Source organism: Rhipicephalus sanguineus, chromosome 5 (genome assembly GCF_013339695.2).
Source record: "Rhipicephalus sanguineus isolate Rsan-2018 chromosome 5, BIME_Rsan_1.4, whole genome shotgun sequence".
NCBI lineage: Eukaryota > Metazoa > Arthropoda > Arachnida > Ixodida > Ixodidae > Rhipicephalus > Rhipicephalus sanguineus.
Window position 1 is genome coordinate 81,338,305 of NC_051180.1, and position 26,706 is coordinate 81,365,010.

Genomic DNA, 26,706 nt, shown 5'->3' on the forward strand with positions numbered 1-26,706 from the left:
CCGCACACATCTTCCGCAGTTGCCCCGCCGAAGCGCAAAGCGGCAGCATCGCGCATGGTGCTCTCGGAGCCCCGGAAGCTGCGAGCCTAGAGCAAGCGCTCGTTTTTGCATGGGGGTGTGTGCGAGGCCTCATCCAGCTGCATGCAGATGCCACCACGCTAACTGTGCCGGCTTTCTTTAAAAAAACGGCTTTTGCATTTGCAGTGGCTTTTGCGACTGGGTATTTGGATCCATCCCACCGCTGCAACCAGTGTTGCGACCTGTATTTAGATCCGTCCCTCCTCGGCAACCAGGTTGTTGCTACGATAGGGCAGCCTCGTACCCGGACTCCGTTTGGTAGCGTAGTCGAGTCCCCGGGTTGAGGAACTGATGCTAGCAAGTTGGGAAAACAATAACAAGCATGTTTACTGGCACTTCTGTACAACAATTGAATAGTTACAAGGTAAGAGTTCCGTGACGAGCGAACTGGATGAGCCTATTACCGAGGGCTCATAGCCCCATTTTTCACTTAGCACCGTCATTTTAACCCCTCAGGCTGGCTCCTCCTTCTTCATGACCACCAATCACACACATGAAACCACCCACCATGGCACAGTCCATTTCACTGTCGCTGTGTGGTCGTTGCACTCTTGAAACAGCAAGGGTCCGGTGGTCGACGGCACACCTGTGGGGTTAGAGGGGCAACAAGTTCTTTGGGCTTGTTCCTCGGACTCTTCCCCAAGGGCAGAAAAGGGTCTGCAGCGACTCCTGTCAAAACATACAGGTCAGGTCGTCCCGGCAGCACACCAATCCAAGTCCAGGTGGCCCATTGTGGAAACGTCCCCAACATGGATGTCCCTATGTTAGGCAGATACCGTATAAACGCGTGTAAGGGCCGCACCCGTGTAAGGGCCGCACCCCGTTTTTTTGAAGTGCATATTCTAAAAAAAAAAAATATCCGCGTAAGAGCCGCACCCACACTTTCCTCAACCAATACGTATTCAAAATGCGCGCGCGCGTAAGCTTCTAGGCGTAGTCGATAGATGGCGCAAGGAAACGCAACGATCATCATCTTCACCAGAGTATATAGATATATATTTTTGGATTTTATTCGTGTTAAGATGTTCGTGAAGTGGGCTAAAAATTTTAACTTTTTATTAGTATTCATAGACCGGCCAACTAAAGGTTAAAGCAGGATTTTATCTTTAGCTTCTCACATCTCTATACAAACGCGCTATCGGCGCTATCCATATCGGCATTAGCATCACCAACTTTGGCATGGCGTTCGCGTCATTCGCGTTCGGTTTTTGCAGTTCAGCCAGCCGTCTGCTGTAGTTTTCTGCACTGTTTGATGACCTTCGTGCTAGCTTGTTTTCTACTCGCCGTTCACGTTTTGGCAAGATGGGCAAGTACCTGAATAGCTACACTGCTGGCTATAAGTTGAAGGTGATCGAGTATGCTCTCGAGCATGGGAAACGTGCCGCCGGCAGAAAATTCGACGTTGACGAGAAGTGTGTTCGACGTTGGTGTGCTCAAAAAGAAGCCTTGCGAAACACCAATAGCACTAAGCGCGCTTTCCGAGGAGAGCAGTGCAAGTTTCCCGATTTGGAAGAAGACTTGCTCCGCTATGTGACTGAAGTGCGGAATGATGGTCTTGCACTCACAACGGACATGCTGCGTGTGAAGGGACTAGCCTTGGCGACTGTACTTGGGTGGATCCCATCTGCGTGGAGCTCGGTGTCGACGGACATTGTGTCCCGAAGTTTTAAAGTCGCCGGGATATCTAACAGCTTGGATGGCACGGAAGATGACTGCATGTGGGGTGACGGCGCTTCGCAGCACACCATCTCATCTCGGACTCCCAAGTCTGAGGACTCGCCGAGTGACGACGATTGAGCACGTATGTCGCAAGAAATGTCGTATACTGCAATAAACGCTTTTCGTTCGCTAACTGGTGCGTTTTTACTTAAAAAAAAAAAAAAAAATGTCGCGTGTATGGGCCGCACCCTGAAAATTGGCCCTCATTTCTTGAAAAAAAAGTGCGGCCCTTACACGCGTTTATACGGTATTCTTCCCATTGTTGGTCCTAGGATGGATGCAGGTGTTCTAGCAGTGTGAGAACGCATCGCTTGTCCATTCTCATGGTCAGCGCAGCGTCGCCACCTACTGCCAGTCATAACATGGCACTCTTCGGTTGTTGCAGAAGTCTCTGAACTGCACTTTGTTAGCGTGACACCAGGTGACGCCACTAAAAAAAATCTTGCTCCGTGTCGTTGCACCTCCAGTTTGCACTGCATATGGAGAGCGCTTGTCCAAATATTGCGTGGTATCTGTGTTTGCTCTTCGTTTTTGACTGAAAAAAAAAAGTGTGCAAGTGCGAGGTTTCGCTGCATGCACATGGAGCATGGAGCAGCCCCTGACAACTTGCAGCTTTGAGAGTTTTTTTTTTCCGGACAACTGCGTCGGGGGGGGGGGGGTCACTACCGAGGAGATGTCAGATTAGGCGCTGGTGGAAACTGTCCAACACCACGGTGACTACGAATCTTCAGACGACTTCTCACGCACTTTGCAGTCTTGTGCCATGCCTCAGGTTCACTAGACCGTGGCCTCAGAGATTAGCTCTGGCAACGCCTCGGCGCGTTGCCGGAGCTAATCTCGGAGGCCACGGCTAGACGACGGAGCAGTATTGTACTGATGTCCTATGAACGTTCAGTATTGCAAAATAATGCAGTTTATTGCCGCTCAATAAACGTTTTGGGTGAACTCTGCCTTCAGTTCCCCTTTTGTTTAACTTTTGCATTTCATTTCCGAATTTTAGCGCAGAACTGCATGTAATGAAAAGCAAAGTGAGGTATTGGGCTAGTTGGTTTTGCTCTTGTCGTGTCCACTTAGTAACGCGTGTCCTCCCTAACTTCTTTTGTCCCAGTATCTGTAGCGCAGTATTTAAATCGTGTAATGAAAACCTGTTTGTAACGAATTTTTTCGTGATTTTGTCAATTTCGTAATATCCAGGTTTAACTGTATGACTGCTCTTTATAAAGTGGGAAGCAGGGTTGCCAGTTCAAAAAGTTAAAAAATAGCCATGAAATTTGGAAAACTAGCCAAAAAGTAGCCAAGGGCAGTAAAAGTAGCCAAAAGTAGCGATGCTTATAGGAAAACAACTGCGACATTTTCATATAAATTACTAAATGCAAGAGCCTTTTGGTGGAAATGTGAATACAGCTAGAACCATTTAAAATCGTAATCGCCGAGATTAAAGCATAAATTGTAGACTTTAGCAATTGCTTCGTTCAGGATGACAGTTTCTTGCACTGCTGCAGAAATGACTCTTCACGTGCACTGCGTGACTTTTCTTAAAAGCACTAGAAAAACCAGCCTTGTGGCAACAATAAAAAATGAGCACTGCATGAGTGTTCTCGAAATTAGTTCCTGGGATTGAAGCATGAATTGTAGTCACTTTCACAATATTTTCTCGCGTAATGACGAAGACAGAGCAGTCAATATTCCCGAGTCGCAGTTCCTGCCTAATTCTAATAATTAACACACAGTTTGTCGCATATGTGATTTCTAATGTCGATGAGTCATGTATGCGTCATGTATGCGTCATGCATGCGGAGCGCTTTTGATTGTCGTGTTCACCTCCAATTACACATAGAGGTGGCGTTCAGCAATAGGCAGTCTGCAAAATCAGGCCTCGTGCAACTGTTTTCCCCTGAGTCTTAGTCATGTATCCAAAAGTTCTCCTTTTGTGTAATGCAAGCGCCACATTAAATTCTGGGAGCTGGAAGCACTCCTTGGTTGCCATGTTTTGACATCGCATACTCGGAACGCCAGCGACTAGATCACAAGATATTGATAACTTCGTTCAAATCGAGGCAACAAGAAACTAGCCAAAAAATAGCCAAGATTTCTCTGCCACCACTGGCCTAAAACAAGTAGCCAAATTGGTGCAAATAAGCCAAACCTGGCAACCCTAGCAAGTTTGCATTAAGTGGCACTGAGAAGTGTCATTTAATGGTCCGCAGTGTTTTCGTGTGAAAAGGAAATTTCGCGATGTTATAACTCCCAGGTAAAAGTCTTGCTATGTTCATTTGTGGCAAGTAAGCTCTGTCAAATGTTGCATGTGTTGTGAGAAAAGTCAAGGAGATTGTAATTTCAACACTCGTAGTATAGTTTGAGCATCTCTCTGTAGGACTGGCATAGTGTTCTTTTAGATGTGTTGAGCTTGTACAAAACCTAACATCTGCCTTGCTTGAAGGTGCCATTTGTAGGTGTTTTTCCTATGGTCATTTTTGCTACTTGCTTGCATGTCAACCACTTTGCTGAAGAACCCCTTACGGAATATGAATTATGCTTGTTTGGTAACCACAGAGGATGGAGCTTTCTAGGAGAAGACTATCATTTGCTTGCCGATTTCGACTGCACCTGTGTTGTTATCAGTGGCCTTGGAGTGAGTCAGTGCTTGAGGTGAAGCTTTACTTGCAAGCAGACGTGTAATTATGTAATTGTATTGTTTATTTTGGCTGTAGTGCCACCTTTTGGATTATGTCTTAGACTAAGTGGTAGGATGGAGTGACTTGAGTCTCTCCGCTTGCCAATATTTGACTTGTTTGGGTGGAATTTTGTGCACTTCTGTATATTTCTTCAAGGTGTTTGTATGGTATCTCTAGTCCTTTCAGAGTGCTTCAGCTTAACTGTAAGATTATTTTATTTTGCAAGACTGATTTTAAGAGCCAGATCATTGTCATGTTTACCAGCTTCAAGGGAGGGAGTGGAATAAGAATGTCATTGAACACTATTGTGATCCAATCCCGATTTACCACCGTGAAGCATTCTGTAGCCAGTAAAAAGTTGTTTATGGGCTTCAAGGATGAGCAGACCCCCTCATGAACGCACAAAAGCAAAGTATGCTTTGTAAACTACAATCTCCAATTGTAATCTTGTAACTCAAGTATACAGAGCACATAAAATGTGACACATTGATCTGAATCTGAGACTAAGTTGACTGTGGTCGGCAGATCTTCTAAATGTGTGCCTTTTGTTTCATTTGTGGTAGTGCGGACATCTTGGTCTCACTTGAAAGATTTGGTTCCTCCAAATTCCCGCCAGATTGGGCCCATTCGGCCATCGTCGGGCTTGAAAGAATGGGTGGTTACAAAGAGATATCAGTGGGCCCTCCTATTTGTCGCATAGCACACATGCCTTGAGCATGTCATCTGATTGGTGGAATGTTGTGGCTGTTCATCCTGCTTTTTAGGCTGCACAGTGACGCTCACCATCTTGCCCCAGTCCACGGAAGAAGAAATATTTAGGAGGCGAAACTCGTTAGAACGGGTGTCGGCGGCCGTCCAGATAACGTCACAAAAAATACAGAAATAACATGCGCCGACGGAGACACTTTAATTGGCGGCGCCTTGTGGCGTGCAGCCGCAACTGCCAGAAAAAGAAGCGCTACTGGCCGAGCGAGCACGCCAGCGCACGTTCTCTTTAGCAGCTTTGTGAGCAGACGACAGCGGCGTTTGCTTCAGCGGCCACGCAAATATTCTTTGTGGATTGCCTTCTTGGTAACCTTTCTTTTTATGTAGCGGCTGTGGCTGTAATAACGCTGCTGCTCTTCTTCGGCATTTGCTAGTCTAAGATGGGACGCAGGTATTTTGTTGAACCCTGCAAATGCGGGCACAGGTCTTGCAGGGAAAAGGTTGAGCAAGAAACGACCATGGCCGAATGCGCCTCGCGTCCATGTTCCGTGACTGTGGTGGAGCGGGAGCAACGCACCTGGCCGGATCCCTTGGAAACTGAAACGGCGGCATCTCCCTTGCGTGCCGCTAGACGCCGCCAGCATGAAGTGGCTCTCGGGCAGTGTGACGTTATCTGGTCGCCTCAAGTAGTGGAGTTGCACCTCCCAAATGTTTCTTCCTCCGTGCCCCAGTGTCAGTGAGGAAGCGTACCACGATTTGGAAACTGGAGCACAAATTTCACACGCAGCAATAGTTAGGTAAAAAAAAAAAGTGCCACGGATGCTGATAGGAAATTTCAAAACTCTCTGCTCAGAATTGCAAAATGCTTGGAACATTGCACCCTTTGTTTCTGATGGCAAGGCTGTTGATGCTATGATTGTTGGCCTAGTGGCCACATTAGCTGCCACGGTGACCATAAGCGAGAATTGACACCAGTGACAGACAGAAGTCCATGACTGGCAACCAAGGTGCTACTCACGGCGACAGATGTTTACACTGATGAACGCGACATGCTTTTCATCGAACCTGCGATTGCTTCTCTTTGCGTCTGTTTCCTTCCTTGCAAAACCTTGACCATGTAAAGTAATCTTCAGTGCATTGCCACAAGCATTCAGATGTCATGCTTCTGTGCTACTGATCAGTTCAGCAGCTTTGAGACTCCAGTCATGGAGCTGGGAAACTCACTTTTCGACGAAAGCGACCATTTGTGACCAACTTGGTCACCCAACCTCTGTTAGTCACCATTGTGAATGCACCCTTACATGTCAGTCAGCTGCTAATCATTCAAGCAGTGTGTGTCAGCGCAATTTGTCATTAAAGGGACCGACGACTGCCCAGAATATGAAATGAGTTGATGCCACTGATGTAAAGATTGTTCGTTGCACTGACTCAAACCAACCCTGTTTTTTTCGTGAGAGATGGATTTATATTTTTATTTCTTAATTGAAAGTCGCGAAAAATGACTGTGGCGCCTCTGGCGGCAAAAACATGAATGATCCGATGAAGACGGCCACATGACCATTGATTGCTGTACGCGGTCGATGATTCTTTTGTTAGTATTGAAATATTGTTCGTTTCTTTATATTAATAGGTATTACTCAATAATAATGTACATATAGGCCTGGCTTTAGAGTATGCATTAAAGGGACACTAAAGAGAAACCGGAAGTTGATCTTCGATGGTAGATTATCTTATTACGATTATAACGGTACCATTGTTACGGCAAGCAGAGCTTTCGTAAGCGAGAAAATAGCGAAAAACAAAATGTGGGTGGCGACGCCACCTTGAAGTTTCCGCACTATTTGCCGTGACGTCACATGTTTTGAAGGCGCCTACTAGGGACTACGTAGTTCGTATTCGGTAAAAATGAAGTACATTGTCCTCTGAGGGGGCCATAGACTTAACATACAAAGTTTGGGGTAATTTTGTCGAGCCAATGGCGCCAAAATACGATAAATACACTTTGGAATCAATGACGTCACTGCGGGGAGATTTCGGCGCGAAATTTAAAAATGAAACTTTGGACTTGATTTTCTCCTCTACTAATAAACCTATGATGGCGATATTAACGGCATGAGAGTTCTCAGAGCACAATTTATCGATCTAAACCGATTCATTGTTTCTCTTTAGTGTCCCTTTAAAGTGGCGCTGCCTTCGCGTGACGTAATGATCCCATGCTCGTCAGCGCGTCTTGGGCAACCTTTCAGCGTGCTCATGCAACCGTGCACGCAGTTTCCAGGTCGCTAAGATTTTGGAGCGACATAGTTTTGCTACCTACACTTCGTCTCAGAAATGACGCGCGCTGCTACTCGGTGCGGCCGTGCATATGCACAGTTACGTTTTCGATTACTTGGCTTGGCTCGTGTATAGAGAGTAACGACGCCGGGACAAGCCATCCATGACACAGGCGCAGGCAACCTTGGGCGCAGGCGCACACATCTCATTGTAACAGCTTGCTATTTTCAAAAATGGTTGGAAAGCTCAAAATAAAGGTGGTTGAGCATACCGTATTTACTCGAATCTAACGCGCACATTTTTTCCGGTAAAACGAGTCCAAAAATCGCATGCGCGGTAGAATCGAGTACCGAAAAAAAAAAACTCGGTCATCGTATCGCCATCGGCATTTCAAAATGGCCGCCTCCTTGGCCACTGCCGCCATTTCTGCCATTACCCCATTACTATTGTTTCAGTTCGTACGTGCGCTGAGGAGATTGTCATCCTGTTCTGCGTTCGCATCGACGGCATAGAAGTGCCGACTCCAAATACTCGACGAGTGCACCACGATGCCGCATTTAAAAGAATAGTTATTACATGTGCAGAGACGTACGGAAATCGGGCCGCATCGCGGTTGTTCGGAGTTCCCGAAACGTGCGTGCGAGATTGACGCAAACAGAAGCAGATTTTTTTTACAGCAAAGCTTCACGAAAAGGTTTCAGTGGACCAAAGCAGGGCCGGTTTCCCGAAATCGAAGAGCGTTGACGGCGACAAGGAGTTGTCCGACAGCGACGAGGACTGATCCATTACGCGACTCATATCGCCGCCGTAGTGGTGACAGTTTAAGCTGCAAGGCCCGCTTTTTGACTTTGTGTTTTACTTTTTTGAAACTTTAGTTCTTTAAAAGCCAAATACTTGTTCTTCTGAATGTGTGAAGTTTGACTCCTACGGACTTTTTTGTTCTCTTTTCTCACGAAAAGTGGGTGCGCGTTACAATCGATGTATTACTTTTTTTTTTTTTGTCGCGGAAAACGGGTGCGCGTTACAATCGAGGGCGCGGTAGAATCGAGTAAATACGGTAGTTACAGTAACTCCTGCGAAAGCAGAACGACAGCTTTCACAAGGGCTAGCGGCATCGCTATCAATTCTCAGCGTTGCTGGAGCAAGCCTCCATGTGTGTTTGGATCCTTTCAGGTCGAAAAATACTGCTTATAAAATAACTATGTGCTTTTCGGATAAACCACTGCAGCTACAAATGCTACGAAGGGTGAGCTTCCTGTCGCTCCGTAAAAAACTGGGTCGAGAAAAATCAAGTTTTCGGTCCCTTTAACTAAAGAGGGAGGGAGGTACCTTGACCTCCACGTGTGAACTCTTTCATGGGAAGTTCTTCATAAAAATTTCTTGTGTGACTCGTCTCTTTCAATAAAAATGTCCTTACTGGATCGGAACCACTGGTGACTCGTATATAAAGGTACGAGATATTGGTGTTAAAGAGCATTGACACTATGGTTGATAAAGCTAATTATATATGCTAACGGACTCGTGAGTCAACTCACTCACTCTGATTGAGCCGTGAGCCTGAGTCCGAGTGAGTAATATTTTGGTGAGTCCGAGTGAGTCCGGTTGAGAAAAACTTGAGTGAGTCTGAGTCCAAGTGAGTCACGTTGAGGAAAAGTTTGGAGAGTCTGAGTCTGAAGGGCTAAAGTATATTTCATGAGTGAGTCTGAGTGAGCTCCACATTTTTTGCCGACCTATGCTCCCACGAGACGAAAAACCTCATTGAGAAATGTCAAAGCATAAAAGCCGGAAACATAACGGACAAAATAGTACTGGCAGAGCTTTCAAAGTTAATCGATAGGCGTAAAGTACAAATAATTTCAGGCCAAACCTGCTTGGTTTATATGCACTACATTGCTTGAATGCCAATCGCCCTTTGAAAAGCAGCAGGCTTTGCTTTCATCAATGCAGAGATCCTGGAAGAGAGACAGGGCCCCTTGAAAGCTTTTACAAAGCGTCAAACTGAGTGAGCACACCTTGTGTTGCCTGTCGTCACGAATCTGTTCTTTATTGTCAGAGAAATGAAACCTCAAAATGAGGAGGAGGCGGTTGAGACTCTTCAACTTCGAGAATGCAGGTGGCCTTAAGAGGGGGAATATTCGACAATGGTGCCTTTCTCGAAAGAGCCATCAGCATTACTACAGCAAGAAATACATATAAGTAGCATGAAGTCGCATTTTTCCATTGGCATATGCGGGATCTGGCCGTCGAAGTCAGCACAGCACACACTGTGGCGCTGAAAAATGTTGGTTTGCCCTACAATTGTGTCAACAATGTCCGGTGTAAACAAGCTTTGGAAAACCTCGAGCTCACTGGACGCCGCTGAGGTGCCATTGCAAATTCCTGCAGAAGATGGGTCGAAAGCATGCTCTTGAGGCTAATCCCGCTCGTCGCACTTAATTCATTCGCTCAGATTCCGAGGAGGCAGGGGCTCTTTGTCATTGTCTTCGCTCGACAAATCATTTAGATGAGCTTCTTCATCGGTGTCACTTTCTTTGGAATCAGAGTTCATCAAGAGCTCCTGAATTTCTTTGTCCGTCAATTACTGCGTGCACGTGGCTTGCCTACTCGCTGTGGCTCCGCACTCGAAGGTTGTAAAAAACGGTATAGCCTTGTCTTGCCTCAAAGGGGTCATGAACCACTTTTCCAAGTAATGATCTAATGACCTCGGTATCGGAGTTTACTGCCTCCCGAATCGATTGCCGCAAAAACTTCTCGAATCCGTCAAGAACGAGCAGAGTTACGGGGGTTTGGCGAACGCTCTCAGCGCTTTGTCTCTTTTCTTGTGCCGACGAGCGCACTGGAAGCTAGACAGGGAGGGATGGCACGGGGGTAAGAAGTTACGTCAGCGCGCGTCATGAAACGCGATCGCTCTCCCGCTGTGATTCGCATGCGCGAGTGCGGCTACCGTGTAAATTTAGCAGACTGAGGAGTGCGGCGCGGGCAAGTGACGGCACCCTGTGGCAAGAAGCGCATCTCATCCAGCTATTGGCCAATAAGCATGCTATATCTCTTGCAACGTAGACTGGCAGATCCGCGACGAGAGTGAGAACCGGCCTCTGTTTGAAAAGAGGGCGCCTGAGGAAACGGTAACTTCGCGCTCCGCTTGTGGCCTTTATGCGGCGCGCATGACTGTAATATTTTGCAGAGCATTTCATAGCCGTGTCAGCTTTCCGCAGGATGTGTTTTTTTCAGCAAGCCCAAGGGGTGCTTCACGACCCCTTTAAGTCTGCCCTCACCAAGTCGTGTGAGCACAAAATGAGTGATAGCTTTAACACAAAGGTTACGCGTCTTTTAGATGTAGGTTATCCTCGTGATGCAGTGGGCACCTTCGCTAAACGTGTAAAGAAGTCCATTATGTTAAGTCCAAGCATGGTTGCAGATAGCAATAGGAAGAAAAGTGTCGTAGGTATACTGTGCATTCATTGCTTATCTCACAGGCTAAAGAAAGTAGGAAGTAGATATGGTGTTAATGTTGTTTTCATGACAGTCAGTAAGCTAGGTAAGATTTGTGCCGCTGTGCAGAGGAAGAATGAGCGAGTAAGACAAGTGAACCGATATTTGTTTTGTAACACACGCCTACAAATTCACTAATTGCCTTACAAGTGTGGTGTATGAGGTCTTTTTCAGCTGCGGCTGCTTCTACATAGGATAGACGGACCGCTGCACTAACCAGAGATTATTGGAACATAAGAGAGTGCTAACCGGTGGCTCACCTTCTAATCTATCTTTACATTGTTGAGTGTAAGTGCACGCCCAAATTTGGTGAATGTGCAGTTTTGTATTGCATAGGAATAAAGAAATTCGCCTGATGAGTGAGGCATGGCATATCAAGAATAGTGGAAGCGCATGCGTGAGCCAACCATCGATTAACTTGCATAAAGATGAAATCAAGTGCCTTAACAGTTATCTTCCACGTAGACCCCCACGCGTGCCAGATTGATCGGTTCGCCTGTTGCATGGGCATGTGCGGATAAGTTTTCGTGCCTTCTTTCTTTTCTGCTGTTGTGCGTCTCTTCAGTGACTTCTTTCTTGTGTCCATGTTTGCACGCCCTGTCTTTTTAGAATGAATACTTAACTAGCTCAGCTCTGTTATTCTAATGTAGGTATGTATTAACCGTTATCAGTGTTTTTTGGTCACTTTTTACATAAAGCACAATCTTTAGAGTATCGTGTAGTGCATTTCCTGCATATATATATATATATATATAGGTTTTGTTTTTTCTTCACTGTACCCATGATTATAATCTGTAGAATGTAGCATTTGATTTAAGAGCTGTTTTCAGTATTGCACATAATGCATGTACAGTTAAACCTGGATAGAACGAAATTGATAAATTCCTGAAAAAAATTCGTTACAAAGAGGTTTTCGTTATATCCAGCTTCAGCGAGTAAAATCGGAAAAGAAACGCACAAATTAAACACAAGTAGAAATGAAGGCAAAGCTCACCCAAAACATTTATTTAGCAGCACAAAAGTGCGTTATTTTGCTCTATTGCTTGTTTGTGAAGGATGGCAATACTGAACATTCATCGGACATCAATACAACGCTGCTCTGTCATTGTCTGGCCGTGGCCTCTGAGATTGGCTCCGGCAATGTGCTATCGTGTTGCGGGAGCCAATTTCAGGGGCCACAGTCTCGCGAGCTCGCGGCGCAAGATGGCAAAGCGCGTGACGACAGTGACGAGTTGACCTCCGAAGATCCATCGTCACCGTGGTTGTGGACGGTTTTCACCAGCGCCTAAGCTGACATCTCTTCGGTAGTGACAACACAGTTGTTGGCATTTAAAAAAAATGGCAAAAGCTGCATGTTGTCAGGGGCTGCTCCATGCGCGCATAGTGAAACCACACGCGCACGGCTCGAAAACGAAGAGCGAACTCCATATGCGGCGTGAATGTGAAGCGTAACAACATGGAGCTAGGATTTTTTTAGGGGCATCACCTGGTGTCATGTTAACAAAGCGCAGTTCAGAGACTACTGCAACAACTGAAGAGTGGCGCTGCCAATGCAAAAGCCGATTTTCTTTCTTCCTTTTTTTTTTTAAGAAAGCCGGCGCGGTAAGTGTGGGGGCACCCACGAGCAGCTGATGAGGTTTGAAGGATGGGAGAGGGTAGGGGCATGCCTGCGCACGTGCCCACGCCGGCAAGAAAGCCAGTTCGAGCGCAGGCCTCGCTTGCCTGCCTCGTGTGGTCACCTTCACACACAACCGAGCCCTCGCAGTCGCCGGGGCTTCGAGCGTGCCATGCACGCCGCTGCCGCTTCGCACTTTCGTCGGTAGGGCAACCGCAGAAGATGCATACGGCTCCTGCTTGTGCCAAATGACAAAATTCGGGGCAGAATCCCTAGGTTGTCGGCGGCAAAAAATTCATTATACAGTTGATCCCGGATATATCGAACTCGAATGGGATCGCGAAATAGTTCGATATATCGATAATTTGAAATGCGAAATATGCTTATTTAAGGCTTTAATTAAAGCACTGCAGGCCTCGACACAGTTTTCTGAAATCGTAAAAAGGGCGAACATGATGATTCGCTCACATATGCTAAAGAACAAGGCGAGAACTTCTTTTGTAAGTTAGCGCACTTTATTTTGCATGAATAAAGTCCGTCACCTTGTCTTGCTTCTTGCGCGCCGTGAATTCATCAAGTCATCGTCAATATTATATAAGCTTTCCAAATGAGTAAATTCAGCACCTTCCGCCACAACAGCGGTGATCGACGCTGAACGCTGATGCGAGCTCTGTAGCACCATAAAGGGTTTAGCGGTGGCAGCGGCGGCTGGCTTCTTCAATCGCATGGGTCCATTTTCGCAGCACCGGCAACGTCATCTATGATCTCGGCATCGATGCAGTCAGAAACAGCTACGTCGTTATCTGCACCGATGAAGTCACTCGCTGTGCTCCTGTCCGATACGGCGCCCGGAAATGCTAGTCGCAAAATTCACTGACGCACCGTACGCCGTAGTCGGCGGTCATGACGCGCCCGAAGTAGTCACCTGGCACCAAGGCCCGTAAGGAAACAGTGCACGACGGTGCTTTACGTGACGTCGTTTCAAGCACCGGTCATCATGCTTATCGCTACGAGCAGGACAATGTTTAGTTCGACTCTCGAATGACTATTTATCAAGAACAAAGCGTGAAGTACACGCTGCACGAAAAACATTTCTCCACCGTTGACATGTTGGTGATACCGATGGCACTTGTCGCTTTGCAGAAGGCAGCCAATACTTTGACGAGAAATGCGAAAAAAAGCGTAGCCTCTGAGATCGGCGTTTTAAAACCGAAAACACTAAAAATATGTCATGAGGTTGCGGATCTCAAAGGCCATGCTTTGCGGGCCCGCATGCCATCGTGCGCGAAGAGACAAGGAAGGGAATGCAAACATTACAACAAGACTGCGAAGTCACTTCGAATTCTCATTTTGGTAGCCTCGGCAATCAGCCTCTTTGAAAAACACTAGCCCATGCGTTAAAACCTGCGTACCGCGCGTCAAATATACCGGTGAACTGACAAGCGCTGCGTAACGAACTAGAGCAACACAATTTCGTCACCTGCGCGCGACGAGGGATCGGAACTTATAAGAACGCGGCCGAAAAATGATCAATAGTTGTTAGGGAAAATGCACTTTCTGGGCTTCGGCGCGGGGCAGCGTTCGATATAGCGGATGTTTCGCTGTGCGGGAGTTCGATATACGTGCGCACCAGCCCCATACTTTTGCATGGGAAATTCAAGGGGATTTCTCAACTGTTCGATATAGCCAATAATTCGATATATCCGAGTTCAATATAACCGAGATCGACTGTATCAAGGGTGTCTCCCAGTGCTACCTTGTTACATAGAGGTTGCAAATACATGTGCTTCTATGGAGTAACGGCACGGAATAGGAAAACTTCATATTATTGAGGAATTGGTTGTATGGAGGTTCGTTATAGGCAGGTTTAACTGTAGTATCTAGCTGTCCAATAATCACTTTCTGCTTTCTTTCCCTGTCTTTGGAAACAATAGAGTAGGAAGCTCTGTCTGCCTGCTGAACTAATTGACGTACAAGAAAAATTATTGTAATTTGAAATCTGCGTGAAAAACTAAACAGGTCCTCTTATTTCCATCAACTGTTTTATTGTTTTTAGCTTACCCTGGTCTTTTTCTTGCCTTCTATGCAGAGAAAAACAAGCTCTCGTTTATTGAAACATCGGCGTTAGACTCCACGAATGTAGAAGCAGCGTTCCATCAAATATTAACAGGTGAGAAAACTGCTTATTTTTCATGTGAAGCTGTTGTTTATGCTGGTCCTCTGTGTTGCTTCAGCAGTGCCTGCACTATGTAATCATTTGTATTGTGACCTAGTTCAAATGCCCAGGTAAATGGTTCTGCTTAGTTGATCCCAGCAATGTGGCACACTTTGAACAGGGAAAGAATACTTAAAATTCAAACCACACAATGGTTATAGGGGGAAAACAAATTGGACTGTCTCTTGCTCAAACTCAACTCAAACGCCAAAGTTTCATTTTCTATTACCCACTGTAAGGCTGGCTACTGTATGTGAAGCTTTGCCAAGTACTGCTTGTGCGCAGTCTCATTGGAGAACACATGCTGAGAGATTGTTTTTACACAACCTTAATGAAAACGAACAGAAATGAAGCCAAAGAAGACATAGGGGATGTTATTTGTAGTTTTTTTAACTGTACTGTAGTAATTATATAAATGTGAAAAAATTAAAGCTGACGAAAAGACAACTTGCTGTCAGCAGGGACTGAACCTGCAGCCTTTGGATGATGTGTCCGATGCTCTACCAATTGAACTACAATGGTGGTCGTCGTCCTGTCCACTTTATCGGGTATTTCTGCGCAGGTAGACCTGGGAGTTTTAAAGGGGTTGTGAAAAGAAAATGAAGCTGCCCGGGTGTAATTTTCTCTGCTTCAACAAGGATTAGACATGCCGATTCCGAAATATTTTGGCGCTATGTTCAGTCTATAATTAACGACTCCTGTTTGAAATTGCAGTTTTCTTGGGCTCCTAAACGACTATGCGGCACTATGGGCCGCCATAGGTACTAATGTGTGACGTCACGCTAAGGGAAGTTAGCTTTCTTTCGCTCTAAAATGACACATTTATAGAAACCTAGAAAAGGAACAAAACACAGCAACTTTAGCGCTCTTAGTTGTATACTGTGCAAGTACAACACTTGATCTGCTTGCTTCCGCTTTCAAGTACATCCGGGCTCCGTCACATGTGTATTCTTGCCTTCACTTGCACGGTGCAGCATCCCAGTTTTGTTTTTCTGGTTGCGTTAGGTTGTGTGTTATGGCATGTTTTGGGTGGCTTAGTCCTCGCTATGCCAACCGTGTGCATCGTCAGACAGTGCCGTACAACTTATCAAAGCAGTAACAACGTTCGCTTTCACAAGCTGCTGGCATCACAATCGAAGCGGTATGATGCTACGAATCTCGGCCAACTATGGCTCAGCAAACATCACTGCGTCGCCATGTTTTGTCGACGACAGAGACTTTTCATTGGCTGACTTAAAATGACGTCAGCTGTACAGTTGAGGGGAACGTGAGCTGGGAAATTGTAATTGTGATACTAGTTATTAAATGAACCCAGGCAATGAAACGAGTCGAGGTATAGTATTGAATGGACGGCCAGGATTCCGTGTACACACGTAGTTAAAATTTTTCGGAACACGTTTCACGACCCCTTTAAGGATATGGCCATACTAGTGGCGAAAAACGCGCATGTCAGTGTCTTCCTGCCAAGGCCACCCTGGCAAGCAGGGCAGCGTGACGATATCTCGTGTGTTCCTGGAATGCGCGAGCAACATCGAGAGTGATCACTGTTTTCTGCACGCTTTTGTTGTACTGCGGGATGTCTAGATTGAAAACTTGGCGCGCAGCGGTGGCTCTCTTTTCACCATTGCTTCATGATGCCACCCTCGTCGCTCCTGATTGGTCGTTTGCCTCGTGGCACGCGTCATTTGCCTCAGAAATGGGTCTCGACCCATTTCACAGGTCATGCCGTGAAACTTCCAATGTCTGCTGCGTTTGACTTGCGCCTCGTGCTGCACGCGGCATGATGTGTGCATTTTTGGTGCTAGCATGGCTGTACCCTTAGCCAGCCTAGTTGGTGGTGCACAGTTGCGACGTAACATTGGGGTTCCCAGTGCATTGGATCCAATGGGAGCTATTCTGGCACTGGCTGAAAACTATTTGCAGATTGGAAACCATAGCACGGAATGCAACGGGTGCTACTTAGTAGGATTCCACTGTATTGTGCACCATACCGCTAATCAGAGACCCATGCTAGTTCGAACTCCGGTTAACCTCAGTAGATTTTCTATACTGTCGAAGTTCATTGTACAATATTGTGATTGACCGGCTCATTTCTTTAGCATATGAACTGGTTTCTTCATGTATGGGTGGGACGTTATAATGGTGTACAGTCGCCGACCGATTTTCCATACATCGCGAGGACTGCAAAAATAGTCCGAAAAATCGAACAGTCCGAAAAAGGTCTTGGGACATGAAAATTAAGTTTATTTGGATTAGAGCAGCCTAAAAACATTTCCAATAATGCCCTGCTTCATGCTGCGTTTGGGGACAAGCAGATTTGGTTGTATTTGGGCTACAGTGACGTCATCGGCATGTTGGTAAACGCTGCTGTCGACCGTTGCGGGCGGCACAGGAAATGGCCCCATGGCACCAAGCACACAAAATTCGAAGCCGAACACAAAAAGATGCGCACAACGTCTAGGTTGGTAGGTTTGTTGGATTTAACAACGCGGCAGTGGAAGGCAGGGGTTCTTTAACCTGCACGCACAGTACACGGGCCTCCAGCATTTAGTCTCCATCGAAATGCGACTGCCACGGCCGCGATCGAACCTTCGTGCTTCAGTTCAGCAGCCAAGCACCGTGAACACTGAGCAACTGCAACAGCAGAGAAAATCTGACGTGCACAACATCTTAAAAACGCACTTGACATGTCACCAACACGTGAACGTGTGTAATGACAGCCAAGAAAACAAACGCTAAAAAAGTTAAAAAGAATACTACAGTACAAGCTCGTTAATTCGGATTTCTAGGGACCGGAAAAAATGTCCGAATTAACCGAATGTCCGAATTATCGAATGGTCGAAATGAACACATTAAATGCAAGAGTTTTTTCAACATACCTGTACTTTACAAGGTAATCGCGGACGCGTCTCTGTTTTCGAGCAGAAATTCGCGCTGACACAATTTTTCTGAGCCCTTCAAGGTGCTCAGCAGCTCGCATGCTGTCTGCAGTGCCAAAACAAAATTCTTTAAGGACGACAAGGGCCTCCGCGGCTTCCTTCACAGTACGAGGGGGCCTGTGTGGCTCATAGTGTGGCTGCTCCTCTTCAGGCTCTTCGTTCTCGGATTAGTCGCCATGCATCACTTCCTTGACGATTTGCTCATCAGTCAGAGAGCCGGCAGTAGCAACGCCATCAATGCCGATATAATCGTCGAGTGTCACTGCATCAGGCATAACACTTCCGATATCCTACCCGTCATCGGCACAGTCGTTCGGCGACACTTCAGTCACTGTGGCATCGCTGGAGTCGGGTACAACAAAGCCACTGTGCTTGAAACAGTTGGCAATGGCGTGCGCAGGCGTGTTCTGCCACACATACACGAAGAATGCTAACTGCGCTCAGGAGACTCACGTCGTATTGTTTGCTGACGTCATGGCACAGGAGCAACTTCTTGTCGGGAGAGCCCATTTTTCAGGGCACGCAAAATTTCTACTTTGGTGGTGAAGTCCTTGGCCTCGTACTTGGGCCGCTTCGCCGGCGTTGCCATCGGCAGAGAGTGCGTTCACTTGAGAAGTCAGCACAAAAGCACCAGCAACGATCAAGCTAAAGGAGCCGTACTGAAATCGTTCCTTGATAAAACGGCGTTCAACGATGCAGCACACCAACGGGAACAAAGCAACAAAAATAACACCGCGCCAAACCCACACGCGAAGAAAAGGCATTCAGCCAGTTTCAAGTCAAGCCAAGCCGATAATTGATGTCCATGGCGATGCTGCGTTTGAGCTTCACTTTGTTCCGAATGGTTCTTTTTTCGTTTTCGAGCCTCGCCAGCGGCCCGAAAGTCGCCGAATTATCCGATTTGTGGTCAAATCTGTCCGAAATAACGAGCGCCCAGTCTCATAGAGTGATGCATATATTTACAGGGACCAGATGACGTGTCCGAATTAACCGATTTTCCGAATTAACGAGAGTCAAATTAACGAGCTTTTACTGTACCTGCACAGTAACGATGGCGATAAGGCTGATTGAAAAAGAAAAAGCATCCCCTAAAGTGTTTTGTCAGCAATGGAAGAGCGGGCATGGCCTCCGAAACTTGAGATTGTACGCCCTGTCAGTCTTGGAGGCTACGGAACAGGCCCCTGGAAGCCAAACTTGACCAAGCCAGCGGAAAAACCAACATGGCAGCTTCCAAAATCGAGCGGCATGGCTCGAAACGAGTGATTTAGTCGGAAAAATTGAACTTTAGGGCGTAAATTCATCCGAAAAATTGATCGCGACAATGCATTAGTTCTATGGGAACCTTGACTGTGCGTTTATGAAGTCCGAATTTTTGGAGTCCGAAATGTTGCTGTATGAAGCAGTCATATTAACGCGATAACATTAAAGAGCTCGTTTAGCTAAAATTCCAGTGTTGGTGTTAGCGGCGTTTGTTGTAAGCGAAAAATTGGTGTTGACCGTGACCAAAAATTCGAGATAGATGCAAATAAATAAATGATAATCAAAATCTTCAGTTTGAGTAAGAATCAAACTCGGGCCTTCTGCGGGGCAAACATTACCACAGAGCAATGCCAGTGCTTGAAACAGCTTCGGAAAAAACCCTATACGAATGTCATGTAGTAGTGGAAGGAGTCTCCTTAACGCATGTAATAACACGTGGCTGTATCTTAGAATCGCACCAGGTATCAAGACATATGAATTGCACAAGGATTGGGTAGTTTAAAGCTGCCCACCCATTACAAGGCACTCAGGCATAATTAATCATCATTATCGGCACCGGCATAAAAATGTGAAGCTGTGCGTACCGAACTCACAGTATATACTCTAGAATAGTTGTGCCAATGTTACACACACAGACATTCCTTTTCTTGTGGTTAGGTTGAGGTGTCCACGAAGTGAAGCCAGGCTAGAGATTGAGAAGGCGATGTGCACGCAGTTCGATTGTGCTATCACGTTCTACTCTTGAGACAAAGGTCGGGCAAGTTTTTGCTCTAATTTTGCACTGTATAAGTCAATCTGTTGGTCCCATCAGTTTAGCTAACTGAGTAGGGCGTCTACCAACCTGGAAAATCTGGAAAAGTCGGGGGGGGGGGGGGGGGTGAACTTGGACAAGTCTGGAAAAGTCAGGGAATATTTATGGGAATTTCTGAAAAACCTGGCCAGGTCATGGAAACTGACAGCAGTCTGTGCGGCCTTCACGGAAATAATGTTCACCTTTGATCAGAGCTTGAAAAGTCACTCCTTTGGCAGCAACCACAGTGAACACCCAAGTAGAAGCGTAAAAAACGAGAAGAGGCAGTGCATAACTGTTGCTTCTGCAGATAACGCAGCATATCTCAAATCCCAAGCACGACATTACTCACGCCGATAAATTTGTGCATGTTGGTCTTGGTCACAATCTCTGCTCGGCTTGAAAGCATGCTGGTTAGGCTAGAAGTACCATCAGCAGAGGCTCGCCAGGCCATGTCAAGCTTGTTCAGTGGCAGTGAAACCGCAAACGTCCTCAGCTATACACTTATTGCTGGTAGCTCAGGTTTCAAGGGTAGCATGGCGTAACTGCAGCTAAATGTCTCATTTCGGTTTCTTGAGATCATATTATTAAATCTGTGATTATTTTTGAGCGTTGCGTCCATTGAAGAGTATGTAAACGAAGCGAATATGCCGGCCTCCGTGATTCCTCCACGGAATCGAGGAAACTGTTGCCTCCTGATACGCCAGTGGTGCTGCCCCCTCTTCTGTTGCAGCCTGACGCATTCCTCTGTGCTGCCACATGGAAAAAACACACACACAGACCAGACACACACACTGCGCTTGTGTGTGTCTGGTTTGTGATTGTCAGGTTGTGCAGGGTTTTCCTTTTTGTGAAGATGCACAAACTTGCCTAACAAGTTAATCTAAACTACACAGAGCTCGGTCATATATGCAAGTGTGCTTGACCAGCACTGCAAAAGCATGTTTGGGAAAGTTTGATTGCATGAGAGAGCGCTTAGAGGCACTGTGGGTGTAACTCTGGTAAAGTTCTCATAATGCACTAATGCTGTTTGTGAAGATGGCACTTTGCCTTTCACATGGAAATTCTTCTGTGGAATGGGAATGTAAAGTAAGCAACGAATGTCTTCCGGAAAATATTAAGGAAGAGTTGCTTGTAGCCAAGGTGTCGGAACGAAATGTTTTTCGTTTCGGTTTTAGTTTCGTTCCACCGCAAAAAGTATCGTTCCGTTTCTGTTCCGGATCAAAAAAAATTTGTTCTGTAACGGTTCGTAACTTTTTTTTTTTTTGTATGAAGAAATTAGAAGTAAAGGTAATCATATAAAACATTGGATTTGTGATATAGTTACTTGCCCTCGTCTTAAGAAAGTGGGACAACGGTAAAACACGTTCTTCAGAGGAGTAGAAGTAACTGTACCACGAATTCCTACCAACTAGCACAAACCAGTATTAATTTCTGGTATTTATTTTCTCAAAAGACAAATACAAATTTTTTTAATGGGCTCAATGCTTTGTGTCAAGGGAGTGAGCGAGATCCCTGAAGCAGCACGTCATTGAGTGTACTCTCTGATGTGCGAGACCGCTGTTCTGATAAAAAGATAGCCAGGCCTGTGCGGAATACTGCGCCATAAATCATTGCAATTTTTCTGAAGTAGCGAAGTTCCCACTATGCCATTTTTCGTCATTCTTCGAAGAATCGTGGTACCCGCTACACATCTGTAAGGCATTATGTGCACTTTGTGGTGTGGCTGATGATGATGAAGTATTGTGGCTGGGCACTTTGCAGTGGGTGGGAAGCAGTGTTGCGGAATGGGTGCCTCCATTCCATACCAATTCCATTCCGGGGAATTAGAACTTGCTGCAATTCCATTCCTTTCAATTCCTCGGAATGAAAAGAACTTAGCCAGTTCGGACTCTGGGAATAGGCTGGGCAGCTCTATTCCATTCCTGCAATTCTTCAACGTAGGAAAGGCATCTTGTTAGTTTTAACGAGTTAAGAATGAATGCCCCATAAAGCTTATGTCATCAGATGCATTAAGAACTGCAAAAGTACGCAAAGCACATTACCAAGGCCGAGGGATAGTAGCTTGGTGACTTATCTCGTGCAGTACAACCACCCTACTAATTCCCATAGGGGCAGTTTTCCCGCTACCTATAGTATTTGCATGGTCAGTGTGTTTGAACGAATGGTGATGTTTTAATATTCTTTAAGCTTAAATATGCTAATGCTAAAGACTAAGCAGGTTTGCCATGCATCTGGAGCGGTCAGGAATATGGAGAAAACTAAGATTTGGTTAATGGGGAAGAAAGCCCTCTAGATCTGCTGGTATTAGTTGAAACAGTGCATCGCCCGGGCACCTTGTGCCTTTGCATCGAATACGGAACACCGGGCTGCACTGCTCGTCAGCACTCACGCTTGTCAAGAGCGCCTCGCAAGCATGGATGGGGTGAGAACATTGTGTTCACCTGTGCGCAGGTATGAAATGTCTTCCTTGTCGCAGAGGTTATTTACGTGTGTCAGGTACTAAACTGCCCGTGAGATAAAGATCACTCTGTACATAGAGTATTCGCCACTTTCGTGTGGGGGTATCAATGGGAACCAACGCTCAGAAATAATTTCTTTTCTCCCTTCTGTATCTGCTGGGATAATGCATTTGTTTGTATACTAAATTATGCCTCGGTTTGTGGTAGGTGCATTGCTTATAAATGTACCGTGCTTGTAATTAGCCAAGCCATTTTAAAAACACTGCTTTGTTGTTAATTTCGAGGTTCTGACTTGCTAATGTTTGAAGTTTGAAAAACAGGACATAGACGAAAGCATGCTCTATTTTCAGAAAAAGACTTAATTCTATTCCCATTCCATTACGTGCAAAAGGCACTTAATTCTATTCTCATTCCATTCCTCCAAGCTTTGTTCCCATTCCATTCCGGGGTCGCGAAAATGTGGAATGATTCCGGAGTCATTCCAGTTCTGGTGGGGCAACTCTGTGACACTGGTGGGAAGCAATAAAGCACACTCTTTGCGCTATTAGCATTGTCTGATGACTGCATGTTATTTTCCTCTTCTGCCACGCTATATTACATATTTTAACGCGACCCCTTGCCCGACATGATGCCTCTGTAGGGTGTTTTTGTGAAGGAGTTACAAGCACCAGCGTGGCACTCTGGTGGAAGACCAGACTGCTGCACAGAGGGTGCGGGTTAAAATCCCATCCGATCCTAGAAATTTATTTCTCATTTAATTTTTTCTTATATCACGCGTGGTCACGGACACCGGCGGCAGCGGACAACTATGGTGCCAAAGTCGGCTGTTGTGATCTCATAACAGCTTTCGCTGTAACAAACTTCAGCGCCAACAATGCCCTCTCCACTTTGGCCTGCGTGACAGGCATGCGAAAGTCCACTTGCATTAATATAAACGTCTCTGGTTGCCACTGTTTTCGTTTTCGCACAAGGTCGCGGGATCGAATCCCGGCCGCGGCGGCTGCATTTTTCGATGGAGGCGAAAATGTCTGAGGCCTGTGTACTTGAATTTAGGTGAACGTTAAAGAACCCCAGGTGGTCGACATTACCGGAGCCCTCCACTACGGCGTCTCTCATAATCATATCGTGGTTTTGGGACGTTAAACCCCAGATATCAATATTAACATATCTTTGCTTTGGAATTCCTGCCTTAGGTACGCGCTACTAATACCCTGTTATATGCATAACTGCTCGCGGTGCGTGAGCTCAGTTGTTCCGGATAGCCAAGTTTTCTTGTGAACTGAAAAACGATTGAAAAAATTTTGGTTTCACTCTGGAACGAAATAATAGATAAAGTTTCGGTTACATTTTCATTCCGGTCAAAAATATCGTTTTTTTTTTTTTTTCGTTTTTCGTTGTCATTCCGTTCAGGCACCCTGCTTGTAGCATAAACGTTAGTGTACGATGAGTCCACACAAGGTGGTGTTGCTGAAGTTGACTAACAGACATGATAGACATGGTTTGAAGTACCAGCATCAGATGGAAAGAAGACTTGGAGAGGAAATAGAAGGGATCGTTAGACTTACCTGATATTGAAAGGTAACTGGCTCTTGTGAAAGAGCTTGAATCATAAGAAGCAAAAGCCGATCGAAGACACACAGCTTCAGGTCTCTAAAGTGCAGCAAGAGATTGAATCTCTGAAACTATAAAACCGTTGCCTATGCAAATAAACCAGCTTTTCTGTGTGTAGATGCACAGTTAATGTGTTTTTTTAAAAATATTTTATCTACTGTAAAGGATGCTTTCAGCCAAGGGAATGTGATAAAGTGGCATGGCTTGCAGTTTACAAGAGTGCTCCATCTTTTTTTTCTTGTTTTCAACCACTCAAGGGTTTGTTTCCAGTGTGCAGAGTTTTCGACGCAGACTTACCAGTCATGGAATTCGCTTAGAATCATCATGGAAAACCTTCAAAAGTCAGGGAATTGGGAAAATTGGTAGACACCCTGCTGAGAATAATTCATGTTTAATTGCAAAAATTTTGAAAGGTTGTACGTGAAGGTGTATTTACTAGTTAGGTTCAAGCCAGGCAACGACGTTTAAAATATGACCACCAAAATGTGTCCAGTCTTGTCCAGTCAACTCTTGTTCATTGCTGCTTTGGTGCTACTCTTGGTTGCTCTAACAGTATTCTAAGAGCAGTAAATTGTGTTGTTCTACCCATTGTTTTGAAGACTCATGCTTTGCCATGGTTGGCTATGGCGATGCTTTCCTTTGTGATTGTGAAGGGATGCTGATGTGAAGCCATAATTTACTTGTGGCATGTCGTTTTCAAATGCCATGACCACGGAAGGTCTGTTCGTACTTCCACAGGCCTTTAGGCTTTTGATGTGTGCTAGTCCTTTGGCGAAGATTGTCTTAGTTCTCAAGGCATTCACCACTACTCCATTTCTTGTGCAGACATCTACCACATCGTGTCACAAAAGCAGATACGGAGTGAAGGGGACAATGATCCGTCTCCGTCTCGAGACAACATCCCCATCACGATTGCCCCCACGGACCCAACGGACAACCGCAAGAAGTCGTGTGCCTGCCAGCAGTAGCATGCTGGTTGCTGGATACAACACTTGGCTGTGCAGGGCCCCTGTAAAGTAGGAGGGACAAGAGAAAAAAAGAAACGAGGAGGGCACAAGAGCACTCCTGCACTGTGGCCTTTTTCTTTTTCCACTTTTGTTCTTTCCAAAACGAAAAAAAAAAAAAAAAACTGCCCCTACGTTGCCCTCTGCCCTCTTACTTTTTTTAACAGTGCCCTATTTCTCGACTTTTTTTTTTCTTCCTTGTTCAGATGACCCCCAGCTATTGCCCTTCCCTTTACTTCCTTTTTTTTTTTATCAAGGAATGGCTCATTTTTGTAGCATTGCTATGTTTAGCACCAGTGTTGCTCTTGTTTAGACATCCTCAGCGTTGAACTGAAGCAGCATTGCTCGTGAACTGTGCTACAGCGGGCCGAGCGTACTGGTGCATTTGAGTCACCTGCTCAGTGTGGCCCTTCGGTTACTGCCTGAAGGGAACTGTCAGATCGTCTAGTGAAAGGTACAAGCTAACTTCTTTCTTTGGAAGACCAACCTTGGCTTTTTTTTTTTATGCCATTCCTGATGCTGCTGTATGCTGTAAGAATAAAGAGGACACTTGTTTATTTAACGCAGCTGCGCTTCTGTCGCGATAAAGTTGTGCTATTACACTACACGTGTACTGGCTAGATTTCAGTGGCTTGCATTCAGATTTCCATGTTTTGTTGCCTTTGAGGAGGGATATGAGCGTGGGGCACAAAATTTAACCCTAACATGTTTGTGGATGTAGGGCGGCACTTTAAGCTGCTCTCCTTCCTGTAATTTAGCCTCGAAGTGATTTAAAAATGCCGGGTGTTTTGTTGTGAAGGCGTCCTGCTGTCACTGGTCCCTAACTGCGGCTTGGTCCAAGCAATCTCTCCATTTGGTGCATACCTACACCAAGAATTTGCTGGAGGCTCCTCGCTTGGGTAGTCCCCTCCTCTTCCCTCCCCCCCCCCTCCATTTTTTTTTGTAATTTTCACTCGGTTGTCATAGGTGTTCTGTATTCAGCCGTTGCTGCGACAGATTGAGAGCGAGAAAAAGTTTTTGTGGAAATGATCAATTTGTATTTCAATGATTGTACAATGGATGACGTCGTTGATTGCGTGGACGATTTCTTGGATGCCATACGAGCGCGTGCGAGAGAGAGGAGTCTGCTATGCATCTGCGGTGCACCAGCACTGGCTGCCCCCGCCGACAGTCCCTGTTTTGCGCATGTCGCCCCACAAGAAGTGGCGTGGCAGTGAGCGCTGGTGCGCGTAGAGGCCCTGTCATCCCGTGTATATATATATAATTACCAATAAAGTCCCCAATGTCTTCGCTTATAGCGCTGCTGCTTTCTTTTTCTGTGGCATTGTTATGCTGTGGTATTTGGGAGTCTCGTGATAGCCTTGGGCCACGCGGCTGCACGCTTTTGTTGCTTATATCTATGGCTTAGTGATGAGCTTTCAGTACTGTGGGTTCACTAGCTTGCTTTTTGCACATTTGATTGATGGCCAGAATGAGAACTCGCCCTAAACTGTGCCGCAAGGGTAGCTGTTTGGCATAATCGTACATCAAGTGGTTACACTGTTTTATGATAGAATTTTATTAATTTGTGATAAGTGGCTTTATGGGGAGTATCTTCGGTTAATACATGACAGCGCTACATGTAGTAGCCAAGATGAGTGCAAGTGCGAGAGACTGCATAACGCTGTAGTTGCATATCGCCTTGCTGAGCAGATGTTTGCCGTGCTTTCACACCTCGGCAATCGTTTTTCAGGACAGAGCTTGCAATCCTAATTTCCATATTGCTTCAACTCGAAATCGTGTCATGGTTAAACCGGTAAAAGCGCTCCCAGCTGGCGTCTGCAAAATTAGGGTCCAGAGAGCACGTGACCTCTCCCACCGTGACTGA

At 45.8% G+C, this 26,706-nt stretch overlaps 1 protein-coding gene across 1 annotated transcript in view; it reads left to right on the forward strand.

The window, feature by feature from the left end:
* The window catches only part of LOC119393851 (ras-related protein Rab-11A), a 33,956-nt gene extending 7,820 nt beyond the window's left edge, over positions 1-26,136 (forward strand). The window contains exons 4-5 of the mRNA XM_037661031.2: positions 14,648-14,728; positions 24,661-26,136. Coding sequence (XP_037516959.1) covers positions 14,648-14,728; positions 24,661-24,803 — 224 coding nt within the window. The 3' untranslated portion in view covers positions 24,804-26,136. The remainder of the gene's footprint in view (positions 1-14,647; positions 14,729-24,660) is intronic.
* The last annotated feature ends 570 nt before the right edge of the window (positions 26,137-26,706 follow it).